The following is a 23,160-nucleotide window of genomic DNA, read 5'->3' on the forward strand; positions in this document are numbered from 1 at the left end:
CAGAACTTCTCTGGGCTCAAAGGGATGGACCATCACATAGTGGAAACGTGTAATGTGGTCAGATGAATCAGTATTTCAGTTCTTTTTTGGGGAGAAATGGATACCGTGTGCCCCAGACCAAAGAAGAAAAGAATCATCCAGACTGCTACCAGCAACAAGTCCGAAAGCAAGTCCAAATTGGTCTGCCTGCAGTCCTGAGTTGTCTTCAATAGAGAAAGTGTGGTGCATTTTGAAGTGCAAAATGTGACAATAAAGACCCTGTACACTTGCATGAATGGGCCAAAATTAAACCTGAAACATTTTTCATTTGAAGTGTGAAAAGGAATGACAACAATACAAAGTGGTAAATGCTTTACTGTTACAACTTCTTTTAAATGTGTTGCAAAAAACAAAATTGAAATACATGTTTATTTAAAAAAAGAAATCATGAGGAACGCATTAAATGTTTGTCGTTGTTTGCTGTAAAACTCTTTACGACCCAGAATATCTTTAAAGATGAAATACTAAATCATGCTTTGAAACTTGACCCTTACTTCAGCAGTTTAAATAACTCTGAGTGCATGAAAAAGCATTAGACCACCCCTATAACAACTTACTGATTCAAATGATCCATTCAGGGCAATCCTCCAGTTAGCATTTCACTGATTTAAATGATCCGGTCAGAGCGAGTCTCCAGCTATTGATTCACTTACTCAAATGATCTAGACAAAGCAATTCTTCATATTCACTGAATTTACAAATCCGACTCAAAAACAGCCAGGAGATCCTCTCAACTTGAGTGCCCACAACTTGAGGCGTGAGAAGTGGATTACTAATGCAGAATTTTAGAATGAGGAAAAAAACTCAAACATTTTTGTGACAAGTGAAGGGTGAGTAAATGATGACAAAAATCTCAGTTTTGGGTGAACTATCCTTTTAAAGTGCATTAAAAATCAACTTCCTTAGTTTTTTGACTACTTAAATTAAAGCAAGACTTTATTATTGGAGTAATATGTTTTTAGTGTATTCTTACTTTTATGTCTGTGTACTTCATCCATTACTGCCAGTGTTATGTGGCCTTATGTGTATACACATTTTGCAACCCAGGCTCATTCTGAAAACGTATCGCATATGCTGGAAGGGCAAATGCTGGGTAAGTTGGCGGTTCATTCCACTGTGGTCCTCAGATTTATAAACAGACTAAGCCAAAAAAGAAAGTGAATGATAATTTCTCTTTCGAATGTCATTTGCGCCTGCTGTTCTCACTTAAATCCACCAGAGGCCGCTGTCGACTGACTGAATGACTGACTGACCCACCCTCCTTCTTCCCTAAACCCAACCAATAGTGTTTTCAAAAGCACCTATTGACCCAATTCCTTAAACCCAACCGACAGTTTTAAAGCACATTTCATACACAGTGGCAATTTGAAGTGCTTTACATAAACATAAATAAAAGAGACAAGTATAAGAACAATAAAAACTATTGATAAAAATGATTTTTAAAAAAGAACATGAACGTGAACATGAACTTTCTAAAAGAACGTTTAAAAAGCAATCTAAAAAAAGAAAGCCCTTGCCGGATTTTTACCACGTTTTCAGATTTTACCACATTCTCACCCTGTTATTTACTTTTAAATTTTTTTTTTTGTCTTCTATTTTTGTCTTATCAGCTTTCTGAAACTGTTCTTTGCCGAACTCGAACCCAATTGTGGTCCACTTCTCTCTGCGTCCAAAGTCTGCCGATGTACATGGCGAGCTACTGGATAAACTGGTAACAGCGGGAAAGCCGTTCATACGGAGGTAAGCAGTCAGCTGGTAAGTGAGAAAAGGAATGACATCATACCGCCCTGTAGAATTTGTTTTAAAGATGAAATGCCACTATTTGTACTTCTGTCTACATAATCCTCGATCTCCAGAAATGTAAATAGGGCTTCGTTTTCAGAATTAATTTAGGAAAACTAGAAATTCAGACGTCTACATGGTGGTGCAGTGGGTAGCACGTTCACCTCACAGCAAGAAGATTGCTGCTTCGAGCCTTGGCTGGGTCAGTTGACGTTTCTGTGTGAGTTTGCATGTTCTCCCTGGGTTCGCTTGGGTTTCCTCTGGGTGTTCCGGTTTCCCCCACAAGTACAAAAACGTGTGGTATATGTGAATTGAGTAGGCTAAAAATTGTCCGTAGTGTATGTTAATATGGATGTTTCCCAGTGATGGGTTGTGGCTGAAAAGGCATCCACTGTGTAAAACGTGCAGGAAAAGTTGGCGGTTCATTCTGCTGTGGCGACCCCAGATTAATAAAGGGACTAAGCTAAAATTAAAACAAATGAATGAATGAATAAATTCACACATAAAACTGCACTTACCTACTGTTTTTCACATTGTAGATAAGTATACATATTTGGAAAGTTATGTGTTTTCTCCAGTGAGCATCTGTTCCAGTTTGCAGCATGCTTGTGTGCCATTCAGAACAAACCAAACAAAACCAAACTTCCTAATAAGGCCTCAGCGATTCACACTTATTTCCCAAACTGACATTCATTCACAGTTGGCCTGTCACTTTGCGACTGCTGAGTAAGTTTGTGCGATTGAGCTGACCGTGGGACCGTGAGTGACAGTTATTGAGCTGATGAGCCGTGAGACGTTTGTATGGGAACATGTTATTGATTATCGCAGCGCTGGACGAAGTTCGAGCCTTTCCCATAGTGTTGCAGCTGCCCTTTCAGGGTTTTCGACAGACCCAGTAAAGAAAGAGTCTGCAGAGGTGCTAGGACCACTGGACGCCCCCCTCTCCCTTTTTGCTTTGTATGCCACATGGCTATGTATATCCATAGGCTCACAGCAGACCCCCCACCAGGCATAGGATAAAGTGGCTTAATCAAAGTTGTCCAGGGGGAAAGTGGCCCCCATCTTCTCTGAATAAATGTTTGGGTCCGGGCTAGTTGTCTTGTGTGCCCTCGACCCCCCGGCACACCCTGCTGCCCCGCTCCTCAGACCTTTGACCCAGCAGTGAAAAGTTAGTTAGGATGTTGGTGAACTCTCTCAGGGCTGGTGTGAGGAAGGCGCTGGGAAAGTGCCCTCAGAAGGCCAGGGGTTGGAGGGGAAAGGCGTGGGTACCATGAAACGACACTCCCTTTGACCCACGTCTCTGGACCGGGCCTGAGCACGGCACTAATTTGATTGTTACAGGCAATGGGACTGGCCAATAATAGATGAGCCACTTGAAATCAGTTTATGCGGATGTCAGCCGTATTCTGTTTACTCTCTTTATCTTTTTGTTCTCTGCAGGCTGTTTTCTTTCCCCATTACGCCCTCTGTTTCCAAGGTTTTGCTCTTCTTCAGCATCTCCTCATTGAAGAGCATCTCAGCGTTCATAAAGACAAGAACTCAATAGCGTGGATGGCCACTGATCAATTTTACACTCCTTTTGTAGATGAGCAACCAGTAAAAAATGGAATCAATATGGCGCTTTTTTTTGTAAGTGCTTTGGTTAAATTAAAGTGCAAAGGAATCTTTTATTTTGTAAACCAGGGAAAATACTTGTAAATGTTTCATGCTATGGTGTCTGTAAGTTGTCAAATGTTTTCACTCTATCCTTGATAACATTTTATTTTACAGTCTTGTTTCTTCTGTCTGTCTGTCTGTCTGTCTGTCTGTCTGTCTGTCTGTCTGTCTGTCTGTCTGTCTGTCTGTCTGTCTATCTATCTATCTATCTATCTATCTATCTATCTATCTATCTATCTATCTATCTATCTATCTATCTATCTATCTATCTATCTATCTATCTATCTATCTATCTATCTATCTATCTATCCTTTTAACTACGTCATATTTTAAAAAACAGGCCCACCGTCATTTCATTTGCAAAACCAGCTCAACACATCCCTCTTGTGGTTGTTCACTGTAGGTAAATAGTCGGTGAAAAAAGCTGCTGGAACTTTGTGATTTGTTTGACGTTTCCATAAGCAAAATATTGTTCATTTTTTTATGCTGACACACTTTTTTATTACACTCCTTTTTGCGAATTTTACGTTACATTTTATATAAAAAGGAAATAAATGTATACGTTCAATAAAATGTTTTGGGACTTTCCACCGTATATAGATAGCAAACGAATATGAATCTTGGTTTTATATTACACTGCAAGTATTAACAACAATGTTTTGACCACATCTTTACAACAAACACTACGGTTAAACTTTGGTAGTGTAACAAAACCATGGTTTGTGGTTAAACCAATAAGATTTTTTTTTGTAACACAAACAAGCACAGTTTAAATGTCAGTGATTAGGCCCACTTTTACAGCGAAACAATAAAGCTGTTCGGACTTTTAAGTTGAGACAATACGCGAAAAAAGGTCAGTTTGTTTTTGGATAATCCCCAAATTCAACGTCAATATTTCTACTTTGTTTGGCAAGTGGACCAAAACAATGTAGTCGCTTTAAGACAACATGTAAGTTAGCATTCAAAATGTAACCGTTTTCAAGAAAAATAACGTATAAACAATCAAAATCACACGGGATGTACACGCTAACTGTAACAGTAACAAATCTTCACACGGAAGTTGTAAGTAAATCCAGCCCAGCTAACAGAACACGTTGGCTCTTTCAGGGGGGAACGGAGGATTGAGGGGGAGTGCGAAGTTTAGGGAAGAGCCCTCTTTCCTACAGCTGCTGACGCGGATGGGACTGTTTGTGCAACGACGGCAGCAGACCATCGAAATCCAACCATGTTATCTTGGATTATAACTATTTGGACCTTTCTTGCGGTAGTACAGTGTTACTTTTCCGAAGAAAATTACACCGAGGAGTCAAAGATGCAGCCGCCCACTGTCGTTATAGCCATAATCGCACGGAACGCCGCTCATTCTTTACCTCACTACCTTGGTGCCCTCGAAAGATTAAACTATCCCAAGGAGCGAATCTCTGTCTGGTAGGTGACTTCCCTCTCTGTCGTTTAAGCTTGTTGATAATCTTTCTTAATATTTGTAGATGTCAAAAGGTCAGTCTTATTTGCATTCGCATCACCTCCTCCCCTTCACTTTTCCCCCTAAAGCCTATTAGGTTTCCCTTCCCCCTGCTAATAACGTCTAGGGTGAGCATTCATTAAATATGCACTTAAAAGAATGTTTCATCTTTACAAAATACTATTCAAAAATAATTCTTTAATGCAATGCATCTTTTAATTTTTAAAGTAGGTAACTTTTACAATGATTACCTTGTGCCTGTGCATTGATTACCATTTGTAGCCACTTTTACTACAAATACCCTGTTTAGATTATTGTTAGGGCAGCAAAAACATGGTTATTTTTTGTAAGGGATAGGCTAAGTGGTGACTAGTACCTTATGTTATGGTTTAAATAAATAAAATGGAAGTCTAATGTTACATCACAAATAAATAGAATTATTATTACATGTAATAACATTAATTTGAGTCACTGACGAAAAGTCTGTCCTATATAAATTAAAAACAGAAAGGTAGAAAAATAGAAATCTTTAGTTTAAACACGTGAAGAAAGGATGTTGATTCCATAAATCATACAGTTAAAAAGCTATTTGTATACCATGTTCAACATACCCTTGTAGCAAAGAATTCTGGCCCAGATTTGGCATAAATCTGGCACAGCTGGCATTCATCCGGCACTGACATACAGCAGGTGGGCCAAACATTGCCCTGGTTTGGCAGAGGTGGCACCGTCTTTAAGGTGGCACACAATATTTGGGCCAGATGTAAAATGAAGTATGTGGCTCAGATGTTAATAATTGGCCAACGTTTAAAATAAATTTTTATTATTTTCAAATAAAGAATAAAAATTCTACCAATAAGGTTGCTTTGAGAAGAAGCACACCCATAGCACGGCTAAAGCGCAATGATTCATGGGTTTATCAATTTCATTGCAATGCAGTCGTGACACACCAACATAACTGGCCCAGTTTAGGCTCAGTTATGGGTTGTTACAGTTTTTCTCAGTCATTTTGGTGCATTTCTCACAACATTATTCAATTATGCATGCATTCAATTCCACTTAAAACATCCACTTGTAATTATATGGTTGCAACTTGCAAAATGTTCATTCATTCATTCATTCATTTTTCTTCAGCTTAGTGCTTTTTTAAATTTTTTTTTACAGTTTTCTCAGTGGCTTTGGTGCATTTCTCACTACACTATTTACATTTTCACAACACTTAATGCATTTCTCTAAACAATTAGTACAAACTGCAAAACCCATTTTCATAACCTGCAAAAGTGTGTCACTTGCTCAAAATGGATAGCTCATTTCTCAAAAGCCAGTATTCATGCCAATGAAAGTGTCAGAGTCATCAAGATGAAAAGTCCAGACACCATTGTTTATAAACAAGATAGTTAAATGGCTTTTGTCATGTTTTCATTATGACAGTTTACTCTGTACATTTTTTCCAATGCAAAAAAGTCAGATTTTGGTGACACTTCCTGAAAATGCTCTGGACAGCACGAGATACTATTTGCACATCTATTTGAAAACTACAGTGAAGTTAGACATCATTGCATATAGTAAATCATTTCTGAAATTGTTCAGTTTAGAAGACATTTTCAGGAAAAAAAGATATGCATTTTTTCTTTATAAAATTTGCTTGACAGATTTTAAAAACTAGTTCAACATTTTTGTGTGTAATGAATCAAGTAATGAAATGAGGACTATTAATTGTATATGGAATGACTATTTAGCATTCACAAGTTAATTTTGACTGACATGACATAAGCAAATGATAATGCTATAAATAGCAGAGAGTTGTATGAAAGCAATTGATGCATGTCCCAAAGCTTTTGCAATTTGTTGGAAAGAATGAGAAACCACTACTATGATGTGCACAAATGGCAAATTGTTTTGAGAAATGCATTAACTGTTGTGCAAATATAAATAGTGTTGTGAGAAATGCACCAAAGCCACTGAGAAAAACTGTAACTTGGCAGACACTTGGCCCAGATATGGTCCATGTTTGGCCCTTCTCTGAAAGCCAAACTTGATCCAGTCATACCGTAATTCAAGCAAAAGCTGATCGTGTGGGCCAGAAATATTTTGCTATGTGGGTAAGAACTGCTGTGGTGTATGTGGTGTGTAACTGTCACGTAAAATATAATTTTAATGTTTTCCTTGTGCGATGTGACATTGAAATTTCTATTGAACTTAAAGTTGATTTAATTCATCTTAACATTTTTCAAAACGTTCAAGATAAAAATAATGTTTTTGGCTGAAAGTTCCACCATATGATATTTTACAGTCTAATAGTAACTCTGCCTTAAATTTATATTTTAACCTCATACAGTCATGGACTTCATCATGTGCCTACATGACTATAATGTCATTTCCAGTTTAATTTTAATTTTTTTTAATTGTCTTTATGCATACACTGGTTACACCACATGACTTTACTGGTCATTAAGCTCAATTCAAACCCGCCAATTCCTCTTATTATTTCATAACACATTTTTATTCTTTATTTGAAAATAATAAAAATGTATTTTAAATAGGGGTCAAACTTACACGTCCCACATATCAATTATTAATGTGTCAATTTTTGTAGCTAAACATAACACTGATAAAAAATAGTATCTACTAACTCGCTTCCAAATGTAGACACATTGCTTAAACATATATGCATGAGTAATAAATATACATATTTAGTATTTTTCCCATTCAAAATGTTTTTGTTTAATTAAATTATTAATTGATAAATATCCTTATTGTTAAACCACATGACATTTTTATAAGCTACATTAACTTAGCTGTTTTATAGAAATGACAAATATTGATCATAACACACAGCCATGACATTTACCAAGGGTCTTCTTTGTGATTTTGAAGCATTTTTTCCTGCATGCTGCTTGCACTGTATGACTTTACAGGTCTTTTATTTACATTAAGTCCCTAATGAATTCCTGTGGCTCTTCTTATTGTTTCCTGTAGGGCAGCGACGGACCACAACATTGACAACACGACAGCTATGCTGCGAGAATGGCTGACCGTCATGCAAACTCAATATCACTATGTGGAGTGGAGACCTTCAGATAAACCCACGTGAGTTGATCATCACATGGACAAATAGCAAATAAAAACACAATTTAACAAATGCATTTTTTCATAAGTGTATGTGCCATTAGCAAGGTTTGAATTGGTTTGTTTTCTTCACACAGGTCTTATGCAGGAGAATTGGGGCCAAAGCACTGGACAAACAGCCGCTATGAGTATATTATGAAGCTTAAACAGGCGGCATTAAACTTTGCCAAGAAACGCTGGGCTGACTATATTCTGGTATGAACCACTTGTCTCACATAATCCTCAATTTTGAATTTTGAATATATAAATATAATAAGAAGAATTAAAAAATGATTCAGGTAAACATTTCTAAAGGTTTAGTACTTACTTATGTCAGAAATAAGCTGAAATTTATTGCAGATACATTTTTATTTTATTTTACGTCACCTGGTAATTATAATAATCTATGAGGATTTCTTGTCAAAATAAGCAATTCAGCGAGGCAGTGGCACAGTAGGTAGTGCTGTCGCCTCACAGCAAGAAGGTCGCTGGTTCGAACCTCGGCTCAGTTGGTGTTTCTGTGTGGAGTTTGCATGTTCTCCCTACCTCCGTGTGGGTTTCCTCCGGGTGCTCCGTTTCCCCCACAGTCCAAAGACATGCGGTACAGGTGAATTGGGTAGGCTAAATTGTCCGTAGTGTATGAGTGTGTGTGTGAATGTGTGTGTGGATGTTTCCCAGAGATGGGCTGCGGCTGGAAGGGCATACGCTGCGTAAAAACTTGCTGGATATGTTGGCGGTTCATTCCGTTGTGGCGACCCCGGATTAATAAAGAGATTAAGCCGACAAGAAAATGAATAAAAGGAATGAACTAAGTAATTTACATCCTTATTCTGTGACAAATTATTTACTTTATGCGATGTGACATACAGTTGAAGTCAGAGTTATTAGCCCCACTTTGAATTTGATTTTATTTTTTAAATATTTCCCAAATGATGTTTAAGAGCAAGGAAATTTTCACAGTATGTCTGATAATATTTTTTCTTCTAGAGAAAGTCCTATTTGTTTTATTTCGGCTAGAGTAAAAGCAGATTTATTTAAAAAAAATCCTTTTTAAGGACAAAATTATTTTTTAATTAAGCGTAATTTTTTTCCAAAAGTCTACAGAACAATCCATTGTAATACAATAATTACCTAATTACCCTAATCTGCATAGTTAACCTAATTAACCTAGTTAAGCCTTTAAATGTCACTTTAAGCTTTATAGAAGTGTCTTGAAAATTATCTCGTCAAATATTATTTACTGTCATCATGGCAAAGATAAAATAAATCAGTTATTAGAAATGAGTTTTTAAAACTATTATGTTTAGAAATGTGATGAAAATATATTTTCTCCTTTAAACAGAAATTAGGGAAAAAATAAACGGGGGTTATAATTCATGGAAGCTAATAATTCTGACTTAAACTGTATATAGGACGTCACGGTGGTTAAGTGGGTAGCACGATCACCTCTCAGCAAGAAGGTTGCTGGTTCGAGCTCCAACTGGGTCAGTTGGCATTACTGTGTGGAGTTTGCATGTTCTCCCCGTGTTCAAGTGGGTTTCCTGCGGGTGCTCCGGATTCCCCCACAGTAAAAGACATGTGGTATAGGTGAATTGGTTAAGCCAAATTGGCCATAGTGTATGTGTGTGAATGCAAGAGTGAATGGGTGTTTCCCAGTGTTGTGTTGCGGCTGAAAGGGCGTCCGCTGGGTAAAACATATGCTGGATAAGTTAGTGGTTCATTCTGCTGTGGCGACCCCTGATTAATAAAGACACTAAGCCAAAAAGAACATGAATGAATGAAATATGATATAAATATACACAGTCAAACGCAAAATTATTCATACCCCTGGCAAATTCTCACTTAAAGTTACTTTTATTCAACCAGCAAGTTTTTGTTGTTGTTGTTGTTTTTAGCCCGACACTGGCTTCTCCCAAAAGATAATAAGATGAAGTACAAGAGCCATCATTTAAGAAAAATTATTATTTTTTAAGTTAAAACTTTCAGGGTTTTTCATCCTTAAAAAGGACTCAAGTTGAAAAAGTCAACAATTTAATTGATGGCTCAGTCATAATTACAACATTTACGTTAGCATGTAAATCCAGCCATGCTGATCTCTAGAGAGAAATTACAGTATTGCAGTAGCTGTTTCTGCCTAAACCAAAGGAAAGTTTAATTCTTCACCATATTATAACTAAAATTAACATTTGCACTGGGCAAAAGATTTACTAATGTCTTTTGTACTTAACTCAGAACAATAAAAGATGTATATGCATGTATAATAAAACGAAGAAAATATATTTCATCCTAAAATATGGAATTAAGTTTGACATTTTTTGGTTTTAAAACAAATAAGTAATTATTTAAATGTAAATAAACTGTGTTTCTTGAAAATAATTGCGTCAATTCATATTTTGCAAGAGGCGACATGGTGGCTCACTGGTTAGCACTGTCGCCTCACAGCAAAAAGGTAGCTGGTTCGAGTCCCAATTGGCATGTTCTCCCTGTTTGCATGTTCTCCCTGTGTTCGCGTGGGTTTCCTCCGGGTTCTCCCATATCCCCCACAGTCCAAAGACATGCGCTGTAGGTGAATTGAATAAAATGAATTGGCTGTATTTATGTGTATGAACAAGTGTGTATGGATGTTTCTCAGTGCTGGGTTGCAGCTGGAAGAGCATCCGCTGTGTAAAACATATGCTGGATAAGTTGGCGGTTCTTTCGGCTGTGGCGACTCCTGATTAATAAAGCGACTAAGCTGAAGGAAAATGAATGAATGAATATTTTGCAAGATACAACATTACAAATACAACTGGATTTTTTAATTGAATTGAATGAAAACACAATCTTAATATGTAAAAACACTCAGAATGCAGATAAATGAAAACAATTTTGTTTCATAATATAACAATATGATATAAGTTTGCTATTATTACTACAAAGGTTTAGGGTTGTGTTATTGGATGCAACTTCTTTATTTGTGTATATCCTTGTTTGCAGTATTCAGACACAGACAACATCCTGACCAATCCTGACACGCTACACCTTCTTATGGCAGAGAATAAATCAGTCATTGCCCCAATGCTGGACTCACAGTCGGCTTACTCCAACTACTGGTGCGGCATCACTCCGCAGGTACGGCACATTTACAGAATCAAAGAGCGTGCGCATGTGTGTGTGTGTGTGTGTGCGAGTATATGTAAAGGCAAAGAGGAGCTACTGACACTTGAAAAGAACTTAACTGACAAAACCAATAGTATCTGGATGCAGCCTTGTAGATGCAAGCTGAGATTGCATCTTTCAGCGATGCAATGTCAGAGTGACGTCACTGTGATGGGTGGGGTTGGGGGTGGGGTTGGGTGAGCGCATTAAAAAGCATTGGATGCAGCACAGATTGCACAGCACCAGGTCTGCATCCAGACCCCTCTCGACAAACAGCATCTGAATCAAGCAGCTTATAAAGTAATAAGATGTTATGTACTTTGTTCTGTAATGTAATCTATCTGAAAGTGTTACATTTTAAGTTTGCATTTTGATCAAAAGGGACAGTAAAGATGTTTATGCTACAGAAGATTTCTGTTTTAAGTAAAAGAGTACTTCGGCAATCAATAATAATAAAATAATAAGAAGAAGCATTTCTTGAGCACCAAATTAAAATGTTATAAGGATTTCTGAAGGTTCTTGTGACATTGAAGACTGGAACACTGGAATGGTGCTGAAAAATAAATATTAATAAATTTAAATAAGAAAAACAATAATAATTATTAGCATTAAATGAACTAAATATATTTCCATTATTAATATTCTTTAATTAGATGAAGTAAATAAAATCTAATTCTCTAGATAAATGTTATTTTAACATGTGACTCTGTCGTTAGGACTGTCGCCTCATAGCAAGAAGGTTGATGGTTCAAGTTCTTGCTGGAGACGTTGGCATTTCTGTGTGGAGTTTGCATGTTCTCCCCATGTTTGCGTGAGTTTCCTCCCGGTGGTCCATTTTTCCCCAAAGTCTAAAAAGATGCGGTACAAGTGAATTTAATAAAATAAATTGGCTAAAAGGGCATCCGCTTTGTAAAACATGTCCTAGATAAGTTGGTGGTTCATTCTGCTGTGGTGACCCCTGATGAATAAAGGGACTAAGCCAAAGGAAAATAAATGAATGAATGAATAAATATTCAACACTATTACTGTTTCACTTTGTTTTTGTCAAATAAACTGAGCGTAAGAGACTTCTTTCAGAAACATAAACAAATTATAACCCCAAACATGTGAATGGTAGTTGAAATATAATAAATATTATATAATGATATATAAATATATTTATACAAATATAAAAAATTATACACAAAAAATTATATTTGTCACAAAATGTTTGCTTATGTCAAGTTTATGTAAGTTGCCATAACAAACATCTTTGCATTTAAAATGTCATAACTGAGCAAATGACACATAATAACAGTTGTCATAAGCATGCGTAACATCGTGTTCACATTCATGGCATGATTTTAAAGGTTTCATAATAGTCTTATGAACACTGTCAACTAAAGTTTTGCCAATAAATTTTGTTTTCATCATTTACTCATCCTCTCATTGATCATCCCCTGAACACAAATAAGCACATTTATAAAAACTTGCATTGCTATAATATTATGAACATCTTTAGATTTTTTATGCAAGTTGCACCACATTTTACAAATATAAAGTAAGTTTGCTTTGTCAGAAAAATGTCAAATGATCTTTATTAAATTATATATATATATATTAGGTGCACACAGCCATAAAATTTATTAAGCTCTTTTTTCTGTCTCAAAATGTCTAAAAGAAAAAGTAAGAATATTACCATCATATCATTCCAAACAAAACAAAAAATGTGTGCAACCTCCCAACATAAATGAAGTGATTTTTATTTATCTCTCCACTGAAAGTTTATTCCCAAAAAACTACAAAACATTCATAACAACCCTTATGAATATAGTTAATTTAAATCAAGCCTTCTAAAGAAAAATGGTTAATAATGGGAAGATTTAATTTAGGCTTTTATTGACATGAACAGATCTGCGTAACAATGTATACAGTGTATACCAAAATAAATGCTTAATTCTTTTTCATCTTCTTTTCTATCTCCAAAGAAATACAACATCACTTTTGAGAATAGTTGTTCCTTGGTAACTTTTGTTTGGTTGTTCTGTTTCAGGGTTACTATCGGCGCACAGCAGAGTATTTTCCCACGAAGCAGCGTCAGCGTCTGGGCTGTTATCCTGTGCCGATGGTCCACTCCACTGTCCTGCTGGACCTGCGCAAACAGGGCACCCGGAAAGTGTCATTTCACCCCCCTCACAAAGACTACTCCTGGCCCTTTGACGACATCATCGTTTTCGCATTCTCCTGCAGAGTATCAGGTGCGGCGCCCCCTTCTGGACCCCTCCGGTCTTATGCAAGTTGATGAGTTTAACATGTGGGTTTATTTTTGGCTGAAATGAGGAGGAAATTCTTCACTGTGTCCAGCTGATTGAAAAAAATGGCAAAAGCCGAAAGAATGAATTACCTTCCTTTTTTTAAACAGAGGTTCAGATGTATCTGTGCAACAAGGAGCGTTATGGGTATCTGAACGTGCCTGCAAAGCCTCATCAGACTGTGGAGGACGATCGCATCAATTTTGTTCACCTTTACCTGGAATCTCTGAGTGAGTACTTGGACTGCACAATATATCGTTTCAGCATTGATATAGGATATATGCTTAAGGGCTTTTCATTTATCAGCAATCTGGGTCAAGCACAAGAACTCTAAGCCATTATAAAATCAGAGCGTTTAAGGTCTGTTTTCTTTAAAAATCAGCCATCTCAACTGGCTGAGTGATATCCGATATAAAGCGAGTCTTAGATTGTACAAGAAGCACTGCATTAAATTACATTTCCCCCCGCCATGTCTTTAGAATATAAACATTTATTTTATTATTTATTTTATATTCAATGGAGCTTCTGTGCTAGCCTGCTAATCCTGATGAGCGTGTGTGTGTAAATGTATTTACATTTACAGTTAAATGTATTTTTACGTATCCCAATTTACGCTTAAGCAACTAAATGAGCACTGAAATCTATTTAACTGATTATATTTTAATAACATTACAACATAGTTGCAGTAAAAACCATATAAAATGGAAAAAGTCACATTTATCATTCACTGGAAGTATAGAAGTTGTAACCACGGGGAGTGACACATACAACTGAGGTAAGACCCAAATACAGGTTTATTCGTCGTCAGGCAAGCAATGGTCAATACAGGTACAAACGGGTATGTGTAGGCAGTCCAGAATCGTAATCAGTAACAGGCGAGAGGTCAAAAGGCAGGGGGCAGGCAGGGAGAACAAGAATACAAGGCTAGGTCTAAACACGGGTAAAACAAGACAAGGAAACCGCGTTGTAGTGCTACTTACAGTGAACAAGACTCGGCAAACTGAATGGGTGAGTGTGTGACTTAAATAGTGTGTGCAATCAGTCTCTGACAATCCTCAGGTGGTGTGCATGTAATCAGTTTAGATTAGGAAGCATGTGTGTCTGGCCGAAGTGCATGTATGAATATGTAGTCCAAAAATGGCGTAATTGTAGTCCAAAAGTTATTGTGAGAGAGATCCAGTGATCAATGGAGTTGTGATCGCTGGTGTTTGTGACATAAGTAAAGAAACATTAGCTCTGCATAAACACTATTGCAATGTGTGCATTCGCTTTAGACCTACTCTCAGCTGGTCTATTGTACAGTTTATTTTAGTTCCTCAAAATAGCAATGCGCCAGCAATGCGCCTTAACAAACCTCCTTTTTTAGACCAGACTGCCTATGGGCGCACATATGAGCGCAAATGCATTTGCTATATAAACATCGTTTTACAAATCGTCCAAACGACTCTTGCGCCGAGTTGAAACTAGCAAAAAAACAATTGGGTCGTGCCGTGCACCGCCTTGCGCCGGGTGTATGATAAGGCCTTGAATGATTAGGTGACTTCTAAAATGTATTAAATTGACCATGTTGCTGTCATGTCCAGGCGTTGTTTTTGTCTCAGGAGCAACAGCGAGGCCTGGCTGGAGGGGCACTGGCTTGATCTGGCCAATAGAATCAGGATTACTCTTAGGTGCTAAACGGTCAAACACCTGACAGCGCGAAGTAAATAGATTTACTTCTAAAAGGCATACATTAGGCTAATTAAATACATTTATAAAGACAAAAACAAAGGACATTTTTTGCTAGTTTTAGTTTAGTTTCAGTTAGTATTTTATGTACACAGTACAGTTTTTTTTTTAAACTCTCGTTATTATTTTTATTTTAGTTAACGAAAATGATTTTAAATTTTAGCTTTTGTTTCCGTTACATTCATTTTCATTTTACTAACTACAGAATGTGACTACAGTAAAGTCAAGCTTTAAATAGAAGTGTCTTGTAAAATGTCCAAAAAAGTGGAGTATTCCTTTAAAGAGCCCCTATTATGGATTTTTGAAAATTACCTTCCATGTAGAGTGTTACACAGCTCAATATCAAGTGAAATATCCAGCTAAGGCTTAAATCTGAAAGTGGACAGTTTTAAAAACTATTGATTCATCTAAAAAAAGAGTCGACTCATAGTGGTTTGAATGAATCATCTTGATAACGAGTCTCTAGCCGTTTCGGCGTGACGTGGCTACGAAACATAAGCCCCACCCAATTGTTGCACACACAAACCCGAAAATACAAACCTACGGCCCGCCTACTAACACAGCAGCAAAGACAGATCCTGAAGTCATAAGTCATGTGGATGCTGTGCCTACCGGGATATTATTGAATGTGTGAGGATAAGGAGTGCTTCAGCAATCTAGAAGCTTACAATGTGCGATTCATTCGTTTGTTAAAGGAAGGATCAGAAAAGACTACTGATGTATGAGACTTGTGAGACTAATGGACAAACAATACACCAGGGTTGCGTGAAAAATAAGGACAGTTTTTTAGGCACAAAGTCAAACAAAGGCAGGCTGCTGCACTCTGAGGAGGAGTGCTGGTGAAATATACAACCCCCTGGCTGGGGATGTGATCGCTGGGCAAAGCAAAGTAAGCCCTGAGAACATATAACACTTCACGCAAGAGGTGCCACAGCAATGATTGCAGATAGAAATGATCTACAGTTGAGAAGGAAGAAAAGCTCCAAAATGAAAGATTATTAATAAAACCAGACCTGGCCCATGACATATTTCATAAGTGTAAGTAAATGGCTTGTCTCCTTGTTTTCTCTAGTTTGCAAATTATGTATTTAATTGTGTTTTGTTACTTGTAACCGCTTGCACTGTATCTGGTTTTTATGTTCTCATATCATGTCTAATGCCACATTGAAAACGCGAAGCGTGCTGCTTTGTTTACGGATTTAAATGCGCTTGTGAGCTTGTGTTCCACTGCCGTTTGTCGTTGCTATAGCCACCATCAGCTGTTCCTACACTTGTGCAGCGGTCAAGGTTCAGAATAGTTTAGCTTTTGCTGCTGTGTGGATTAATACTGAATGTGTGTCATAGTTAAGAATGGAGCAATATGCTGGTGTTTAACTACACTGCTATCGGGGATAAGTTGTCTGAATAACACTATTGAGTAAGTTTACTATGAAGCGTGTTTCGGGCGTCCCCAGCAATCGGATCCTATACCAATGTTGGCCACCCGGGGGCTTGACAAACCACGCTGGGCATTTTACTGTCTCGCGCTGAACACTGTTGACCAATGGCAACAGGCTGTCATCGGTCCAATCAGCGCAGATTAGCTTCGTGCTAAGGAGGGGTTTGGGAACAAATGAATCACTGAACGATTCATATAGGAGTCCCTGAGATTATTAGGTAAAAATAAATGCATATTATAAGACCATAAAAGCTTTTTTGACCTTGCATGCATATCAGCATGTTGTTGGAGACTCATGTAACGGAAAATTACCCTTTTTAATGCATAATAGGGGCTCTTTAAATGTGGTAAATGTAACAAAGACCTTTAGTTTGAACTGCAGTGCTTACGCTAAGCTTGTGCTAATTAGCAATTAGCTGTCTAATCAAGCAGAATCATCAATGAACTAATTAAGGGATTTATCTTCTACAGTTCATGGACCCCCAATGTACGTCTCTCGCTACGTCCACGTTCCTCCCAAACAGTCAGATCTCATGGGTTTCGATGAGGTAAAGTTTGCGATTTCAGCACGTGTTTCACTGCGTAGCATCACTGCATTTTAGCACATGTTTGTTCTTTTCAGATTTACTTGATAAACCTGCGCAGACGTCAAGACCGCCGGGACAGGATGTTATGGTCTCTGTATGAGCTAGAGATTGATGCTAAAGTTGTGGATGCTATAGATGGAGCGTAAGTGTGGATGAATGCGCAAGACATGTTCTGTTGTAGTATGACATTTTTGTATCCACAAATGCTAAATACAAAATGAAAATGTTGTGCTTTGATTTTGTGTGTGCACGCAGAGCTCTGAACAGCAGCGATATTAAGATTCTAGGTGTGGATCTTTTACCTGGTTACTACGATCCTTTCTCTGGACGCACACTGACCAAAGGAGAGGTGGGCTGCTTCCTGAGCCACTACTATATCTGGAAAGAGGTCAGTGGCGATCAAAATATTGAAATATTTTTAAAATTTATTTAAATAACACTTGGGCGATGTGGTGGTTCAGTAGGTAGTGCTGTTGCCTCACAGCAAGAAGGTCGCTGGTTTGAGCCTCAGCTGGGTCAGTTGGCGTTTCTGTGTGGAGTTTGCATGTTCTCCCTTCGTTCGCATGGGTTTCCTCTAAGTGCTCTGGTTTCCCCTACAGTCCAAAGACATGTGATACAGATGAATTGGGTAGGCTAAATTGTCCGTAGTATATGAGTGTGAATGAGTATGGATGTTTCCCAGAGATGGGTTGCAGCTGTAAGGACATCTGATGCGTAAAACATATGCTGGATAAGTTGGCGGTTCATTCCGCCGTGGCGACCCCAGATTAATAAAGAGACTAAGCCGAAAAGAAATTAATGAATTATTAAAGTAAAAAAAAAAGTAATGTATTTGATAGGGGTGTAACGATACACTCAGCTCACGGTACGATGTGTATCATGATATAATGTTCACGATTCGATATGTATCACGATGTTTGGAATAAAAATGGAAAATTAAACTGAAATGCAAATTTTACCAAGTAAACAATTTTTTATGTATTTCATTTGTTTCAACTTGTTAAACTGAACCTTCTTTAAGAAAATAAATTAAACAGGCCTGTCTCTGGAAAATAAAACAATTTAAAAACTTCTTAAAAAATATTATTGAAATGACAGAGAAAAAATTAAGGAACGATTTAAGTAAAGGTGCAAAAAAATTAAGCTGTATCATGTTGACGTGCATTTTTGTGTACCTCTGTACTCAAAAGGGTTAATGCTCGTCGTAATCATAACTCTTAAATGCGATATTATTGTTTAAATAATGTGTAGGTTTTCGGTTTCATTTCCACTGCTAAGTCCTGTTCATACTTCCCACGCGGCTCCTGAACGATCACTCTGTTCCACAAACTGAATGTTTTTTACTACTTTATTAGTCACAACCTGCAGGTTCTGTTCACTGAAGCAGACGCGCTCGTATGGCAAGCCGTTTTAGCATTTAAACCTTTGTTCTGACTATCCATAAATATATTTAATTCATATATAATTAAATTCATTTAGAGATATCTCTAATTACAATTGTGACTAGTCAAAACTCATTAAAAGATATCTGCAAATATTTTTCAATTAATGTCAATGGAGGAATTTCACTAGTCATAATATATTTGCAGATATCTCCAATCTGATTTCGTACTAGTACAATTGTAATTGCAGATATCTCTAATTGTCATTCTGACTAGTCGAATTATAATTATGACTAGTCAAAATATAATTAGAGATATCTCTAAATATATTTATGGATAGTAAGAACAAAGGTTTAAATGCTAAAACGGCTTGCCATACGCGCGCGCCTATCAGTCCGCTCTCTGTAGTAACAGCTCACGGTCAGCTCACGTCATGTGTGATTTTGCGGCCGCCAATACATCATTATATGAAGACAGAATTATATTTTAGGGTGAATTGTACCTTCTAAATACAATCTGTGACACTTTTAACAGCATTAGAAGGTATCCATGTCACTGTGCAAAGTATGTAAATCATTTTGAAGACTTTATAATTTAGGATGTTTGACCCAGTATGCGTGTCAAAAAGCGGACGAGTCTAAAACAATGACTGTACAACCGAAATGTTGCCAGACGTCTGATTTTGAGAGGATGGGCCATCCTCTATTTCACCTCCATTCATCTTGGTCTGCTAACATTACTGCTGCAATCTGAACTCACGTGCGACAGCAGGTGGAACGTAGCTTACGTGCAAACAGCTCAACTAATAAGAGAAAACGGACGTCATATCGTAATGAAATCGTCATAACGCCACGGTGCATATTCTGACATTTTTGCATCGCAATAAATCGTACAACGATAAATCGTTACACCCCTAGTATTTGATAAATAAAAAGTTTAAAAGAGCAGAATTAAATCATTAGTAAAATCTTTACTTTTGTTGTTTTATTTAATGCATATTAGCTAAATAATTTTTTACTGACCCAAACCTGTAAATGGTAATGTATATTAAAATCATGTCCGTATGTTTTTAGTTTGTCACTAATGATTTGCCATTTATTGCTCACAGATGGTAGACATGCAGCTTGACAAGGCGCTGATCTTTGAGGACGATGTACGTTTTCAAGCCAATTTTAAACGGCGCATGATGCGGCTGATGGAGGAGGTGGAGCAGGTGGAGCTGGACTGGGACATCATGTGAGTCTGTCACACACTTCTGACCAAACCACAATCAACAAAATAATGCACCTTTAAATAATGCTTTATCTTAAAGAGCAACTATGATGAAAATCATCTTTTGTAAGCTGTTTGGACAGAACTGTGTGTAGTCATATTGGGTGATGTACAGACAATAAGTCTTATTTTTATTTCCTGATGTGAAAAATAGGATTTAAATCCCTTCCATTTTAAAGCCCACCACAACATGACGTAGGAGTGCGTTTCCTCGCTCACTGTATTGATTGACAGCCGCGTATTAACATGTCTCAGTAGTAACGCGTATAATCATATTAGCAAAACAGGACTTGTGCAAAACATCTGGGATTAATAGATCTGTTCAGCTCGCTGGGATCATCAATTATCTTTATCAAATGTGATCAAGATAGAGTTTTACAAGTTTCAGACGCTTCAATCCCCTTTTGTGGACGTTAAATTAGGTTTGAATTTATTAAATCAGTTTGTACATTATTATAACAAATATCCATACAGCAGCGGATATTAGCGTGTATCCTAATATATAACGAGATATTCTAACAGTGTAATATACAAACAGTGCAAATTTAAACACACGTTATGTGTGTATCTGATGTGTCTGTGCGTGAACTTTATAACGACATTGTGAATGACTCATTGTTGTAGAAAGGCTTGAATTTACCCCACAATAAATACATCAAATAATCATTGGGAAAGTTCATACTGTAGTATTTAATTTCTCACAAATGTTACGTGAGATTAACTCGTACCAGACCCAGTCAGAGATTGAGGCACACTCTGATGGGAACGGTGGGGGAGGAGAACCAGCGAACTATGTAATGGGTGTTTTGAGCTGAAACTTTACAGACACATTCTGGAGACTTTTCCTAAATCTTGAAAATAGGTGCCCTTTAACTAAATCATATTTCATTCTTCAAAGACAAAACTGCTTTTTCAGAATTTGTCCACTTTTTTGCTCCAGTACATGAGCTCCATTGTCCTGATTTGACTGCTATGCCTCCCCAATTTTTTTTTTATGAATTAATTTCACATTTTCATCAAAAAAATGTACAAGTATCTCTCTTAATCTTGGGCATTATTTGGAGCACGAATTAATTAATATAAAATTACCAGAAGTAGTTCAGTTTATACTAACACAATCAGGCTATTTTTGTTATCCATGAATTCTTAAATTTACTTACTACAAGAGAGGCTGAAAAAATCATTAAGCACCTCATTATTATTAATATTATGTTTTTATCATAATTATTATGGCCAAGTACAGACTTATGAAGAAATATACTTTTTAGTTTGTTAATTGCCGTTTGTTTAATAGTACTGTATATGCTGACATTTCATATTTCTTTATTCAAAAGCACTAATCTCATTACATTATTTGTAAAGCTGTAATATCAAGCTTAGAGTTTAAATAAATATTTGTAAAAAAAGAGGAGAATGGTAAGGAAATTGACAAAATTGTAGGAAATATTTTTTGCTATAAAAAGAACATTATCACCCAACAAGCTTCCAAGCAGAAATTACCATAGTAGCAAAGAATTCTGGCCCAGATTTGGCATAAAGCTGGCACAGCAGGCATTCATCCGGCACTGGCATACAGCATGTGGGCCAAACATGGCCCGGGTTTGGCAGAGGTGGCACCGTCTTTAAGGCGGCACACAAGATTTGGGCCAGATGAAAAATGTAGTATTTGGCCCAGATTTAAAAATTTGACAAGTGGGCCATGTGAGTTTGGCCAGTCTTGACCCACATTTAAAATACACTAAAATCATTTTTGAATAAAGAAAAAACATTCTACCTATCAGGTCACTTTGAGAAAAAGCGTGCCCAGAGTGTGCCTAAAGCGCATCACTCCATGGGTTTATCAATATTATTGCAATCGTGACACACCAACCTATCTGGCCCAGTTCAGGCCCAGTTATGAGTTATTAACTTGGCTGAGACTTGCCCCAGATATGGTCTGTGTTTGGCCCTTGTCTGGAAGCCAGATTTGGCCCAGTCATGTACCGTAATTCACTGCGGCATGTGGGCCAGAGCTGGGCCAGAGAAATTTTGCTATGTGGGTAGTGTCTAAAATGCCACTAAAATGCAGTGTTTAAGCCTCATAAATAAATGAAAAATGATGGGAATCCACTTTTAGGAAAATGATCCTTCTTTTTCAACTGGTTGGCTATGATATGCTTTGGTATAAGGCACATTTTATCATTTAATTCCGTAATATTTTAAAATAGCCCTAAATAGAATCAAGTTTAAAAATGATGTATTTTAGTTCACCTCTCTTACAAATCCTTTACGTTCAACAGTATTTAGGAGAGAAAGGGAATGTAAAAAATAGGGGTATAAAGCAATAAGAAACGATGATGTATTTACTCTACAGAACCGTAACAAATGTCAAACAAATTTAAATAAAGCGAATATAAAATATGCATCACTTTAGAAATACTCTGTAAACATACATGTTAATCTCTCATTTCGAATATGATGTTGCCTCAGAACTAAAAACTGTTAAAAGCTTTTTATGTAAAAAATAAAGATGTAAGCTGACAATTTTGAGAAAAAGGTTACAATTGCTAGCTTGCAAAGTTTCAGTTAATATTTCAAACATTTTTTCTCAGAATTGTGACTATTTGTTGCAGTAATAGAGCTAAGGTTCACATTCTTTCACAATTGTTTATATTTTTCATAGTTCTGAGTTTATGTAAGGTTTTGATATTTTACTATTAAACTATTTTCACATAATTGTGAGATGCAAAACTGCAGTTGAAAAAAAAGTCAATAATCTCACTTTTCTTTGTTTTGTCTCACAACCCTGAGTTTTATATTTTACAAATGTAATATATAAACTAAGAATTGTGAGACATAAAAATGGAAATGCATGAAAAAGAGACTTAAATTCAGAATTGGGAAGTATAACTAGAAAATCTAAAGACATAAATGCAGAATTTCAAGAGAAAGTCTGTATACATTTTATTTAAGATATCTTCTTCAGAATTGCGAGTTTGTTTATAATAGCAAATATGACTTCATTACTTGCAGTTCTTTTTTTAATTAAGAAGTATGCCATTTGAAATTGATAGGTGCAAAGTTGTAGTTCTGAGAGAATTTTTAATTAAACCAATGTGAAACTTTAATTGAAACAATGTGAAATTACACCAAAAGGGCACCTAGGTTTTTAGATTTAATATACGTGTTTTGCGTCTCCAGAATATGTATTTGATAGGGATGTAACGGTATCAGAATTTCACGGTACGGTAATACCTCGGTATGAATGTCACGGTACGGTATTTATTGAATCATTTAC

At 36.8% G+C, this 23,160-nt stretch overlaps 1 protein-coding gene across 2 annotated transcripts in view; it reads left to right on the forward strand.

The window, feature by feature from the left end:
• Window positions 1-4,592: 4,592 nt before the first annotated feature.
• cercam (cerebral endothelial cell adhesion molecule) overlaps window positions 4,593-23,160 on the forward strand; it is a 29,502-nt gene continuing 10,934 nt past the window's right edge. The window contains exons 1-10 of one of the 2 annotated variants that reach the window (XM_087270233.2): window positions 4,593-4,905; window positions 7,919-8,029; window positions 8,146-8,263; window positions 11,024-11,186; window positions 13,179-13,422; window positions 13,587-13,706; window positions 17,114-17,190; window positions 17,265-17,371; window positions 17,485-17,617; window positions 19,720-19,847. In XM_087270233.2, the coding sequence (XP_087126359.1) occupies window positions 13,290-13,422; window positions 13,587-13,706; window positions 17,114-17,190; window positions 17,265-17,371; window positions 17,485-17,617; window positions 19,720-19,847 (698 nt within the window). In that variant the 5' untranslated portion in view covers window positions 4,593-4,905; window positions 7,919-8,029; window positions 8,146-8,263; window positions 11,024-11,186; window positions 13,179-13,289. The remainder of the gene's footprint in view (window positions 4,906-7,918; window positions 8,030-8,145; window positions 8,264-11,023; window positions 11,187-13,178; window positions 13,423-13,586; window positions 13,707-17,113; window positions 17,191-17,264; window positions 17,372-17,484; window positions 17,618-19,719; window positions 19,848-23,160) is intronic. The other variant, XM_087270232.2, reaches the window with a different exon arrangement.

The sequence above is a fragment of the Danio rerio genome, chromosome 10, assembly GCF_052040795.2.
Source record: "Danio rerio strain M-AB ecotype USA chromosome 10, GRCz13ab, whole genome shotgun sequence".
Taxonomy (NCBI): domain Eukaryota; kingdom Metazoa; phylum Chordata; class Actinopteri; order Cypriniformes; family Danionidae; genus Danio; species Danio rerio.